Source organism: Sparus aurata, chromosome 13, assembly GCF_900880675.1.
Source record: "Sparus aurata chromosome 13, fSpaAur1.1, whole genome shotgun sequence".
In the NCBI taxonomy this organism is placed as follows: Eukaryota; Metazoa; Chordata; class Actinopteri; order Spariformes; family Sparidae; genus Sparus; species Sparus aurata.
Genome location: NC_044199.1, coordinates 27,712,791 through 27,726,304, shown reverse-complemented (window position 1 = coordinate 27,726,304; position 13,514 = coordinate 27,712,791). Strand labels below are relative to the sequence as shown.

At 41.2% G+C, this 13,514-nt stretch overlaps 1 protein-coding gene across 1 annotated transcript in view; it reads right to left on the bottom strand.

Annotated features, from left to right (window-relative positions):
- The window catches only part of zbtb16a (zinc finger and BTB domain containing 16a), a 162,602-nt gene that overhangs the window by 94,724 nt on the left and 54,364 nt on the right, over positions 1-13,514 (bottom strand). The window contains exon 3 of the mRNA XM_030437911.1: positions 8,088-8,185. Within this exon, the coding sequence (XP_030293771.1) occupies positions 8,088-8,185 (98 nt within the window). The remainder of the gene's footprint in view (positions 1-8,087; positions 8,186-13,514) is intronic.

The following is a 13,514-nucleotide window of genomic DNA, read 5'->3' as shown; positions in this document are numbered from 1 at the left end:
ATCATAAATGCTGGAATGCTGGCAGAACATCCAGACCTGCCGGCACAAATATGTCGTCATCACTGTGAGGGAAGAACCGGCACGACGCCAAAACAGCCGACCAGCCGACAGCCAAACAGCCAAACAAAACGCCACGGAGATAGAAACGCAGACAAAGAGCAATGGGAAAGCAGCCTTCCCGCCTCGCACTGTTCATATCTAAAATTCTTTGCATTTTTCCCTCATCTAAATGCTCTGGACATTGACGTAGGCATTTCACTCCTACACTGATTGGGATCAGATTGGAACAAAGCTTTTAATTTTAGGGAGCCAAGATGAACATCTGGTCGGGGACAGCAGGAAACTAGACTTTTGGCTAACTCTGGCACATTCACAGTAATGTAATTTAAAGAGGAATGCTGCTCAGGTCAAATCAGCTACAAAATAGAAACAATTGTACAAGCACTTGTTTAAGGCAGCATCTTTCTCTCTATCTGAGGACACCGCTGGTAAAAAGTGTGAAAAAATAAGTTTAGGGAATAGATTTCACCAAGAAACTTCCCCATTTGATGACTGACAGTAAGAAAATATTTTTTTTTGTTACATAAGTTCTGGGTAACATTTCAGAATAGAAATCTGAACTAAAGTTACTGCCATGGCCCCAGGACATAATGTTAGCAGTTTTATATTTTTGCAAACCACAGATATGTCCAAGGTTGACATTTGTTTTACTGTAATATGCCACTGGATATTTTTTGAGGACATCTGGGGACATTTCCAGATGTTTTTGTGGGAACTGAAACCAGCTATTCTTCATTGTTTGAGGCGACCAAAACAGGTACAGTACTTTAAGCCAAAACGTCATGTTGTCCTAACCCTAAGCAGTTTTTAATGCCTAAACCTAAGCACACAGAATTTTTGACAAGGGAGAAACTGAAAATTCAACCTCAACTGTAAAGTCAACAAATGTAAGGTTGAAACATAAAGGAAGTTTTAACTTAACTGTGGTTTAGCTAACATTTATTCAGGGGATTGGGTTGAAAGTTAGCATCTAAATTTGTATTTTGGACATTTTCCTTCTATTAAAATTGAACAGTGAAATTAAAAAAACGGTTTTTGAATGTAGGCCAAGTGTCTCCCCTTCAAAACCATTTTGTTATTCGGTTATCTGTTCATTTCTGAATTTCCCTTTCTCTCACAGTAAGAGTGCCACAGGGCTCTGAATGTGGAAGAAGTAAAGTATCGGTTATTGCAGTATCTTTTTTGGTACTACCACCGAAGCGATGCTGTTCTATTTCACATTTTGTGGCTTTACAACCATAAAAGATCCACAAACTGGGAACATGATCCCATGCTCCCAACCGAGGTGCTGTAAAAGTACATTTTCCCTTCGGGCTGGTCAGAAATGATCTTCTTAACTCACAAACCTCACTGTACTGGCTGACTAATGCGTAAACCAAACACAGGCATACCAAACTGATGAAGCCTGTGTGACACACCATCACACAGTGCTAGCATATGACCCCAGATGCCGGGAGATTATCAAGTAAAGGCATGCTTCCATCAATAATGTAGAGACTGTGAGAAGATGTGCGTGTGTGGGTAAAGTGGTCGAGCACGATGGCTAAAGATCAGGAAAGTTCAACGTATGTTTACTTGTCGTTTTATTGTCTATTGTCAAAATTCTCCTATGAGAACGATTCAGTTCTTGTAAAAATGACGGATTGCTTTTATTATTTTTCACTTGAAAAACTGTGTTTGACATCCATGCCAGTATTATATGGATACTAAATGGATTTTTTTTTTAAACTTCTCTGTGAATCAGTGTTAAATGGAGAAGTGTCAAAGTCTAAAGTTTGGTTTCTGACACAGAGCAGGAGAAATCTAAAGCATTCTTCAAAATATAAAGCAACAATCCCACATTTCAGTACTTGACACTTGTTGAATAAAGGCAGTTAGATGGGCCAATCCACCATGCTTCACATTCTTTTTTTTTTTCGTTCCCTTCTCTTCCGTGCGACACATTACGGTGATGATCACTACATTCATACATCATCACCTTGTGCCCTTGAGCAAGATTCTTCTGCCTGTGACTGCCGGCTGAATAAAGATTGGATCTCTTTAAATGTGCTCCAGGTCTCACTCAAATACACACACACACACACACACACACACACACACACACACACACACACACACACACACACACACACTCTCACTCACTCACAGTCGGCTAATCCAGGAACTCTTTACTATGTATACATACTGTAAACGGAGGATTAAGACTCTTAAGCTATAAAGGAAGTGAGATGAAAAGTTGGTACGCGCGGAGATGGCGACGCGGCTGCTCGGGCGAGTCTTGTCGGTAATCTTATTATGCCGCAACGACTCACGTGGAAAACAAACTGTGAATCATATCAGTCCGGTCCGGTCTTTGTTTGATGAGATCCAACGTGGGCACACAGATTCGTATACAAACACACTTAGGTTAGATTTAAAAAGGCAGATTCATTTTAATACAGTGAATAAAATACTGTTTGAGTGTAAAGCGGTATTTCTACATTTTATGGATGACAAATTCGCACATACAATTCATTTGAATGTTTTAATTAGTATAATGAGTATTTATTCAACTTCTGCATTAGTTTAAACCACCAAAAAAACTTTAAAAGGGAAGCTTGACTTAAATATTTTTTCTCAAAGATTAGCTTTTATCATAATTGTATTTTCATGAAAGAAGTCAAAGGTCTCACATGTTACACTTTGTCTTAACACAGGCAGCTTTACGAGAAGTCTGACTAAATAATATGCAATTTAAATAAAAATTGACAAATTATGGTTATTGATCAACCATCTGATCAAAGAGTAACTAAGATTATGAATCCAACCAGACAGCCAACGCAAACCTCAGATGCTAGACTAGTTTTTGTTACTTACTGCTTCGCATGCATTGCAATCGGAACATCGAGGCTCACTTTCAAGCTCAGGACATGATTTAATTCTGAACTACTATGATTATTCTGGGGTTTTATTGTGGTTAAACTGCTGTTTTAGGCCTGGAATCAAGTAGAATTTTTTTTTATGTGAAACCTAACCTATTTGGATTCTTCAGGCTAATCATTTTGCAACAAAACTGGTCAAAGTTTACAAAATATTGGCATTGTAGTCTATCAGCAATGTTAAAGTGCTGCAATCATGTAAAGCAAACAACATCTAGGACCTCAAAATGCACCCGAAAGGGGCTGAGTCACAGCTCTCCACCCTGCTTGAACCCCCATCTGCAGGCTTTGGCTCAGCAAACGCCGTCAAACAGTAAACGTCAGGCGGAGATTAAAAAAAAAAAAAAAAAGAAAAAAGAAAACAACGTGGAGAGAGGACTGAGACAGAACGAGACGAGAGGGAAAAAAATAAATAGCTGGCACAAGGTAGACTGTACATACTGTACCCTCAGAGGTGGCAGGCAGCCCAGACTGGCGAGCAGCCAAGTCCTCCGTACAACAAGCACAGAAAGACAGACAGACAGACAGACAGACAGACAGAAAGACGGACAGACAGAGAGAGAGTGAGAGACAGAGTGGAAAGCGGAGGGGAGGGAGGAGGCAGCGGCAGTGGCTGCGTCTGAAACGTTCCACATCCACGACACGCTGCGCATACCAAAAAGCCTCTCCACTCTCTCGCTTCATCTCCCCAATATTCTGTCTTTTCTGAGGCGAGCTGAAGGATGATGGCGGCGGCAGTGGAGGAGGAGGAGGAAGAGGAGGAGGAGGAAGAAGAGGAGGAGGGGGCTGAGGTTGAGGGTTTTGGGACTCGGTGAAGTGTCATCATTACAGAGAGGCATGATAAAAATCGAGACGCGAGAAAAAAAACAAAAAAACCTTGAAAGTCAAACGGTGGAGGTGGAGGTGGAGGTGGAGGAGGGAGAAAAAAAAAAAAAGACAACAAAAACTATCAAAGGAGCTTTGCCTCAGTGCTGTCTCTTCCCTAACCGTTGCTCGTCTCGACAGAAGCGCTTGTCTTGCCTTTTACGCCAGACCAAAGCGGCTATGAATCAACACTGATGTGTGTAACAGTACAGGTTGATGTCGTGCGTCAACACAGCCCCGCTCGGAAAGAGGGAAAAAAGAGAGCGAAAGAAAAAAAAAAAAAGTTTGTGCACTTGCTGCCACTGTTGCTAAAAATACACTGCCCACATCTTCCGCTCGGTTGCCTCTCTCAAGGTGGAGTGTGTGGTTCTTCCTCGAGTTTTCGATGTTCTGTTTTTCCATTTGATCTCCTATCAGCAAAGTTTTCACCTCAAGTCAATGGGTACAAATTGTGAGTTATTATTAAACCTGTTGATATCACGCAAGATCTTTCGAAAAGATTTACCTTCTCTCTGAAAATCTACTCAGATGGCACCAGACACCTTCTGGAAGAACTGTATGTTCTGACTTTCATCCAAATCATGTTCACACATTTTTTATTTATTTTTTTTCAAACTACTTCACTAAACATACCTCCCTGGTCTTAAGAAACTCACGCACCCATCGCCCTTCTCCTTCCTCATGCCTTTTACCTCAAATTAGACCTGATCCTCGCTCAAAATTAAACATGATTTCATCTGAGCGCTGTCAGCTCGCTGCAATCAGTTGCACATGATATCAGAGGAGCTGTTGGCAAACACTGTCAGAAAACTTGAGAAATGATTGACAAACTATGATCCATTCATTTATTTTCTTTGTCCTTTATTTGATTTTTTTGCAACAGGCAGCACTTAACATTTCATCTCAAGGCTTTTAGTCAATGGCATTATTTGTCACTTTAATTTACTGAGTGCAGTGAGTATAAACTTTTATGCCTTTAATTAAGTCCACTTGTCTGCTTACATTGATACAAATGGGGTGATCAAAATTTTAGAGGTCTGCTAACTCTCCATATAACATTAAATATGGCGCTCTTTGAAAACGAAAAGCCCGGATGCAATCCAGGAACTCCTAACAAGAAAATATCAGAATGAGGAGGGAATTATCAAATTAAAGTTTGTCTGGTTTAGCTCCGGCCAACTGAACGCAAATTGAGCATTTTCCTCAGTGTTTTGGCCTATCATTTATGTGGAAACAGCGTTTTAGGTCACTGAAAGAACAACATAACAGTGTCATCACCTAAATTTCCAATGGGTTTGTATATGTTTGGTTAGCACAAATGTAATTTTTTCTTGTTAGCACTACAGTTTTGATTGCAAGTTTACAACTTTTTCTGCAGTTTTCTACAGTATTGGATCACGTTGTCTAAACAGAATAAGCTCACGTTGAATGCCGAGTATGTTCTCTGGTGGTGGTGGACTTCTTGTTTACACAGACTTTATTGCCACATATTGGTTTGGTTGAATTGTTTTTGCGCTCTCTTACGTGGGAGGATATTTTGTAAAACTAAGGTCATGTGGACGGAGGTTTTATTTTGGGATTTATTTTTTTACCATTTAGAAAAATATCCATATACGTGTGGACAAGGCCTGAGACCCATGTCAGCCGGCAGGAGCACGACTCTTTAAAGCATATCTCCACTCAAGCATGCAGAGGGCTGCACATACACACACACACACACACACACACTCGCAGACACACACCTCAGGAAAAGGGCAACATGCGTTACCTCGACTCACCCTCAGCTTCCACTCCGAACAAGACTCCTGACTTAAAGAAAACTTTGCCTTCATGCTTACTTTTGCCCCTGAATTACACAATATGATGTTACACAGGACGGGAGCCAGAACAGATTCCTTCAGGCCTGGACGTCACGTCTGACACAACCTCCGAAAACATTCAGCATCCAATATATGCTTGGGTGACGGAGCTCCCATCTTTCTGCTTTGACAAGTGACTGAGCATGTATGTGCAGCGGGGATTGCGAGAACACAATGCAATTTTAGAATAAGCAGTGAATATTTCCTCCGAGCAACTTTTGTTTTTGACACGCTGGGTTGTGTGCGGAGCCAATTCACTGGCTCAGCGTGTGTTTGTCATTCATCTTTGTCACAACATTAGCCGGAGTGTCAGCATGCATCTCAGTCATTGTTTAAGTTTTTGGTGAGATATGAACAAAGACGATGATACTGACAATTATCGTTTTTCTGCTTACTGACAGTAGTTGGCTGTGGGGGTGTGTGTGTGTGTGTGTGTGTGTGTGTGTTGGTGTTGTATCCCCACCATCGTCAGCAACAACAATGACAAGCAGACAATTCAGACCACTTACTGTGTCCCATTGGAAAACATGCAGGACCACCAAACAGATCGGCTCAATTTCTGAGCCAACACATGGATTTGGGGGTTTGTGTGTGTGTGTGTGTGTGTGTGTGTGTGTGTGTGTGTGTGTGTGAGGAAGGGGTTCCCTCAGAGGTCCCATGGCTTTTACAGTGTCTCAATAAACCATCTGCACTTAGAGCCTTAGGAGTGAGGAGCTCTTTGCTTGCCTATAAAAGACGGTCCACGCCATTAAAGCAGTGCGGCGCTAAGTAGGCTCAGAGCAGAGGGACCGCTGGGGAGTGTGTGTGTGTGTGTGTGTGTGTGTGTGTGTGTGTGTGTTTGGGGGTGGGTGCAACAGTGTCAGACCGGGCCAATCAATGTGTCCTGTGTTCTGACTTCTACTGCCTTTCGGACCTCTAATGTCACGGAGGTGTAGGATGACAGGATGATGATGTGCAGGCCCCTCTTTAGTTGAGTTTCCCAGAGCTGCTCAGCTTTAAGGTTGTTCAATCCACAAATCACTGAAACTGGGTTATGCTCCACTTTCACATAATCAAAACTAGTATATTTATAGTCAGATAAAGCATATGGAAGTCAACCCTTTATTCAGCTCTCAGGCTGCAGAAACTTTAAAGCCGACATCTACTGTAAATAAATCATGTGAAAATCTGTGTTCGGTACCTATGCATTATGTAATGTATTCGCAGTGAATTAATCACTGTGAATCTGTGAATGGTTGTAAAACAAATTTGCGACATGCGAGAGTAAAAGCTTCCTTGCGTCGGTGCGTGAGAGTATAAATCTGCAGGAAAAGAGATTCACCATGCCAAGGGTTTTGCATGCTAAAGCAACATTATGTAACTTTAAAAAAAACAAACAAAAAAAAAACCCCCTTAAAATAACAGCTTCACCATCATGTTGATGGTACAGTGTGTTGTAATACAGTGAATGTTGTCTCTCTCACTCCACGCCCCCATCACTTGTTTCTGCATGCAACTTCAGTCAAGGGGTATGTACATTTGGGTACGTAGATACATTTTCGACACATAACATTACTATGACGCACTGGGGTTTGTTTGAAGTTAGCATCTACATTACATCTGAGAAATTGTTACAGACCTGGGATCTGCATTTGCAACAGTGGTGCACAAAACTGTGGGGGCACCAAACTGCACAAAATACCAATTTTTAGGTAATGTTGCTTTATGTAAATTTCTTTTAAATCACATATATACTTAACATTACTCGTTTAAATGACTATCAAAATCATCATTCAGAGATGTGAAAGGTGCTTAGGTTCAGGTCTGGAGGGTGAAAAAATATAAATAAAAAAGCTTATAAGACTTGTGCTGGCTAGTAAACATATCGGGGGAATTCTGATTCCACTTAAGTGCTTAAGAAATCTTGACTTAGAAGTTTATCTGAGAGCACATCAAGACAAGTTTAACTTTTGGCACACTTGCAGTTCCATTGGAAGGCAATGTGGTTTGAAATGAACAACAAAGTCATACAGTCATAAACCACAGTAAAATCAATGTGAACCAATAAAAAAACCCATCTGCAACAAGATTGGGAGTGTTGTAAGAAATATTATGGTTTGTGATAAAAAAAAAACATGCAAAAAGATTGGTTCTGTCAGTAGTTGCTTACAGACCTTTTTAATTTCATTGCAGATTTTTGAGTTTCAAATTACTTTAATTCACTAAAAGTTGGTGTAGTAGCTCTCCTTCTTGACAGTTGTGAAACTTAAAAGTATAGTGTTAAAATGTAAATGCATAAAATAGCAATGGATGCCTTATTGTTTAAAAAGTCCCATCAGTCATTGCCTGAAGCTCAACAGCAACCAGAATATGGTGTTGCGGTTTTGGGTTGGTTTGATTTCTGTACCTGAATGAGACAGCAAATGCATCCGCAGACGGAGGCTGTCCAGGAAGCTCTTCCCACACAGCTCACAGCCGTAGGTCTTCATTCCACTGTGCATCTTCCTGTTGACGGAGAACAAAACAAACACTGTCAGGACTCTGTTAAACAGTGCCGTTCTGACCGGGCGCAGCTTAATGTGCATGCACGTCACTCAAACAGATGCTGGCATTTCTAACAAAGTGGCTATTTTTTATTTTTTTTTTACAGCTCATAACTAAAGGACCCTCCAGCATTACAAAGTTTTGCAATCTGAGAGAAAGTGTGACACTCCATCCATCATAACATCCGCACATAACAATAACCATCAGTGTAACAAGCCGTCGGACTACCACATATATTCTATAGGGAGCACCAGACCATGACTTGGTGCTGTAAATCACAAGGTGCTATTCAAGCAGAGGTATTATCAACTCCCCACATCTCAAGAGCTGCAGATGGATAAGGAGCTATAAAGGGAAATAGAATGATTTATTCAGGCAAACACATAAGACAGCTACTTAGTGTTATGAACCATTTATGGGCCAGTTTTTGACTACTGCTGTCTAAACTATAAGGCGATGTGTAGCTCCAAGCAAAAACTGATGTGCTACGAATTGTCTTTCCCAAATAGACAGTCATTAGGCTGTAACATAGTTTAAGTGCACAAGGTCAGACAAGACTAAGGTTCAATATTTGATTATGTGGTAAAAGCCTTGAAGGTTGGGTAACTAAATAACATCTGACAACAGAAAGTCTGGCCTCATGTTACGAAATCCTCAAAGACCCCACGGCTCAGTACAAAGCATATTATTCTTAGGAGATATCTGAAAGTGCTCTCAAGCAATTAAGGTGACACGAATTGCCAAACAACTGCCACAGTGCCTTAAACCTCCCGAGAACTTCAAATACCTTGCCTTGAGTGAGGCACACAAAGGCACGCACACCCACGATTGTAATGATTGTTTGTCAAGCTGGTGCTCCTTTAAGGTTTGGCACATTTCATCTCCCAAAACTGTTGCTCTTTCACACCGCGAGGACTCCAAAAACAAGCGTCACCTTTCCGATAATAATGCTTCCCCAGGTAAAAAGTAAGGTTGTGCCACTGATGACTCTTTAACCGATTAGGCTGTGGTTTGATTTGCATGCTTTCAAAATGTAAATTATACTGAGCACTTCAATGCAAAGCTGAAAAAATACGATCCCCGGATTTTCGTACGGGAAGGGCACAAAACTCTTATACTCAGGTGAGTTCGTGCTTCTGGCAGACAACACGAGGCATTCTTGGGGAAACAATGCCCTTGATAAGAGATCTGCTCAACTTGGCCGAGATGACAGCCATCCATCTTCGCATCTCTCAACAAAGCCGCAGAGGAGGAGGTGGTGCCACTCTCCCAAAACATGACTGATTGATGTCAGATGTCGAATGCAAATTGATTTACAGCTCTCTTTTGTGCCTCGAGAGGGGTAGGGAGAGACGGAGCGGCGATGAGACCGAGACAGACAGAAAGAGATTAACGTGTCTTATGGCAACGGCTGCAGAAATGATTAAGCAATGAAGTCTGGTATGACTTCAGTAACAATTAATTGCTGCAAAACACCCTGCAACCTGACAGGAAGGGTGGTAAATACTGACATGTAAGAAAAAAAAGAAAAGGAAAAGGCAGATTGGTGTAGGAAGTCATGATTGTTGTAGTGGTTAGAATTTGTGGAGAGAACCTGGAAACTAAAGGCAGAATGACAGCCCTTTGGCAAGCAGTGAGTAATTAAAAGGCCTTATAAATGCCAAATGGCCCCAAAAGGGGAAGAGGGACACTTGAAAAGCCAAAAAGGGAGAGAAAGTGACACACAGATGAATGAAACAACTGAGAGAGGAAACAAAACTCTTACACAGTTAAGATATAAATCTGTAACAGTACATTCAGTCCAAGAGTTATATCACGATGTGAGACATTTAAACGAAAAATGTCTGCTACCTGATTTTCCCAGATTTTCTCCTCCATAACCAGCAGAGATATCAGATTGCTGGATCAAAAAGCACATCTACTAGTATGGCAACTTTGACTTTGACACTGGTGGTTACACAAACTGCCTTCCCTGCTACTTCTATGTTAAAGTTGTTCCTCCATGACTGGTGCAAAATAATTATGCCTTTATTTTTTTTTTTTACCTCTGAGGAACCAAAGTCTGACTTTTACCCCCGATGCTTCAGTACGATAAAAAAATATCTTAAAGCAATTTAATCTTGACGAGTCGCCCGCATGACTGACACAAACTCACCGGCCACCAACCAAACGGACAAAGGAATGGAACCGTGCTTTTTCCTTTAAGGATCATAGGTGATGCACTCACACACTTTCACTCTGATAAGGGGAAAACTCACGCAAGCGGTAAACCACAACACAACACACACAGAGCACAAAGCCTTTCAAAGGCCTTTTGTGTCCCTCCTCAATCTCACCATTGTGCCCCCCAGACAGAGCACTGATAAGGTATGGATGGACTTATTAAGGCCACTAGAAGTGGAAGCAACGCCATGTATTTTCGCCGTAAATGTAGTGTTGATGAGCAAAGTGCAGTGTGTATGTCCCTGGCTGAGAGTAAATAGCTGGCACTACTCACTGAAACAGCACATTACTTGATGTTCAACAGAATGGCAACAGCACATGTTCAAGTAATTCAGTCTGTTAAAGGGAAGGTTCAGGACTTTAAGGAGGCTTTTCCTATTGCAACACTAATGACGCCCTTCACTTGGCATCTAACAGTCAATATACAAATTCTTTTTTCAAATGAAGGTAATGAAAGAAATCGCGCAAAAAAAATGACAATAGGAGCGATTTGTTGCTTTGATGACACGTCACGTCACGTCACGTCATTTTCAAGTGACAAATTTAAACCTCATTCTGAAGCAGTTGTTGTGTCCCAGTAAAGTAAAGTTAAGGCTCCCTCCCCATTCATTTAGATAGGGGCATCATCTTGTTAGCACAATATAACTGCCCAGGGGCGTTGCCAAAATGGCTGCCGAATGGGCAACACTAGCCCAAAATGAAGTCACCCTACAGATATGAGTGTCTTAGAATGTGATTCAGAAGTAAGCGACCCCACCATTTACAAAACAAACAAGAAATAAAGTTGAATATGCAACATTAGACAACAGCAAACATTTGAGGTATATTTCCTACACTTGGAGATGCTTTATATGCATAATCAGATCTAATAATTTACGGTTATTCAGCATCAACAGTGTTTAATGATATGTAAACGGATACTAAAATATTTTGTCTCAGCTCAGTGATTTAGCTCGGATAGACTTCCACACACACACACACACACACACACACACACACACACAAATCCCATCGTAACTGTCTGCTTTCATGTTGTGCTTCTGAAATAGATGATGAGGTGTGTGTCAGTGTGTTTGTGCATGTGTGTGTGGTGGGTGGGAGCTCAGGGAGGGAGGGAGGGAGGGTGATTTGAAACAGACTGACTGTAGCCATTAAGGAAGTTCACATAAAACTCTCTCAGGCCATTTACTCAGTTAATAATCGACTTTGTCCAACAGTCACTTTTGACAACGGCAATAAATTTTAAATTTATGTCAACAAAACATATGCTGATCACCTCGTGCGGTGTGCTTCCTCGTAAAAAAAACCTGCCCAACCAAGGGCTGTCTGAACGCGAGCGTGTGTGTTTGAAATGTGAGCCGATTACAGGCCTGGGTTATTGAGCCGTAACAGCTTGCCGCGTGTAATTCAGAACTTTTTTTTTTCCTTCCCATTTTGCCCCTGGACTTGGCTGGCCATATATCATAACTACCACTGCATTTAGTGAAATAAAGACCCGAGCGTCCCACCTGCCCCTCCACGTGTAATATGAAACTGTTAAGAATAAGGTGATCCACCGATATACTGCAACAAATAGAATAAATCACAGACCTCCCTGGTGCTTTGATGGCTTTGAGTCCTCCAGATTTCATGATTGGGATATGACAGAGGCAGTGGAACGACTGCCAAACCTCATTAAATCAAGTGACTTGACTTGAAAACTCACGCTGATCCCCTCATCAGCTCACATCAACATTTCACATCAGCAAAAAAAAAAAAAAAAAAAAAAAAAAAGGAAAGCCAAGCAGAGCCTCGCTTGATAACTTGCACTTATTTCTCATGGCTTGCCCTAAAATCTATTTCTCCCGCAGCAGCCTTGAGCATCATTCTCCATCCTCATCTATCCTTTCATCTTTTATTTTTCAATTTTTCACCCCCTCCATCCTCCGTTTGTGAGGGGAGCTATAAAACAACCTGAAATGATGTTCGTAAATAAAAGCTTTGGGGGGGAGAGAGGACTGGGGGGGGGGGGAGAGGTTGGCGATGGAGAGAAGAAAACACTAAAAGATAAAGGGAGGCGATTGATAAGAGGTGGTAAATTGAAGAAAGGCTGCGTGGTGTGTGTGTGAGTGTTGCTTCATTAGTTCTGTTGGTCAGGAGAAAAAGAACTGATAATTGGGGAAAGGGGGGGGCCACTGAACAGAGCTTGGTCTTAAGTAGCAGGAGGATCTGAGACATTTGGTGAGGATAAAAAGAGCTGTAAAAGAAATTTACTTGTATCCCTGTTTATATCTCACTTCAGCTATTAGCTTAGCATAAATGGAAGAAGAAAGATTAACCTCGTATCCTGTTTAAACTGTTTTGATTTCTCTCCTAAAAGCGCCCAGTGTTTCCTTAAAGCCGCGCTAATCAATATTCTAATTTTACGGATCACAAGAATATGTGTGACGGGAAAAGGTTTCCTCGGCTCTAGGCAGATTTTCAGCCTCTCATAATTCATTGCTTGGTTTTTTTGCGACTGGTAAAACTTTGCTCGCATCGACTGCAACAGGAAGCAGGCAGCAGCTGATGTGCGAAAAAGCTTCAGTTTACCTGCTGGTTTGCCACCTGTTTAGCACCAAACGTGATGGTCAGGACAAAAAAAGGAGCAAACGGACTTAACATTGGACTAAAATGTTTCTAATCGTCAGAAACACGACTCTAAACTGAATTCAATGTTTCTCCCCGTCACCTGGATGTGTAAATAAGCAGCTTTTTTTTCGATCATTCACTGTAAACCTTTACAAAAGGTGATTAAAATCAATTTTTCCGGTTTTTAGCTTGTTTTATTAATGTAACTTTGTACTGTATTTCCACTGATGGGCCAAATTTCACAGGGTCCCTTTACATTAACTTTGTGTGATGATGTGGTGAGGAGAAATTGAGAACAGTTTCATAGAGGCTGATGAGAACCAATTATTTTCAAATGACCTTCAACACTGTTAAACTTTCATTCTTTATTTAATTAAATTCACTTTTAATTCAATCTGATTAAATCGCTGAGGAATAAGTAAAGAGCTGTTGGAAAAATGACAAAGATACAGTTGTG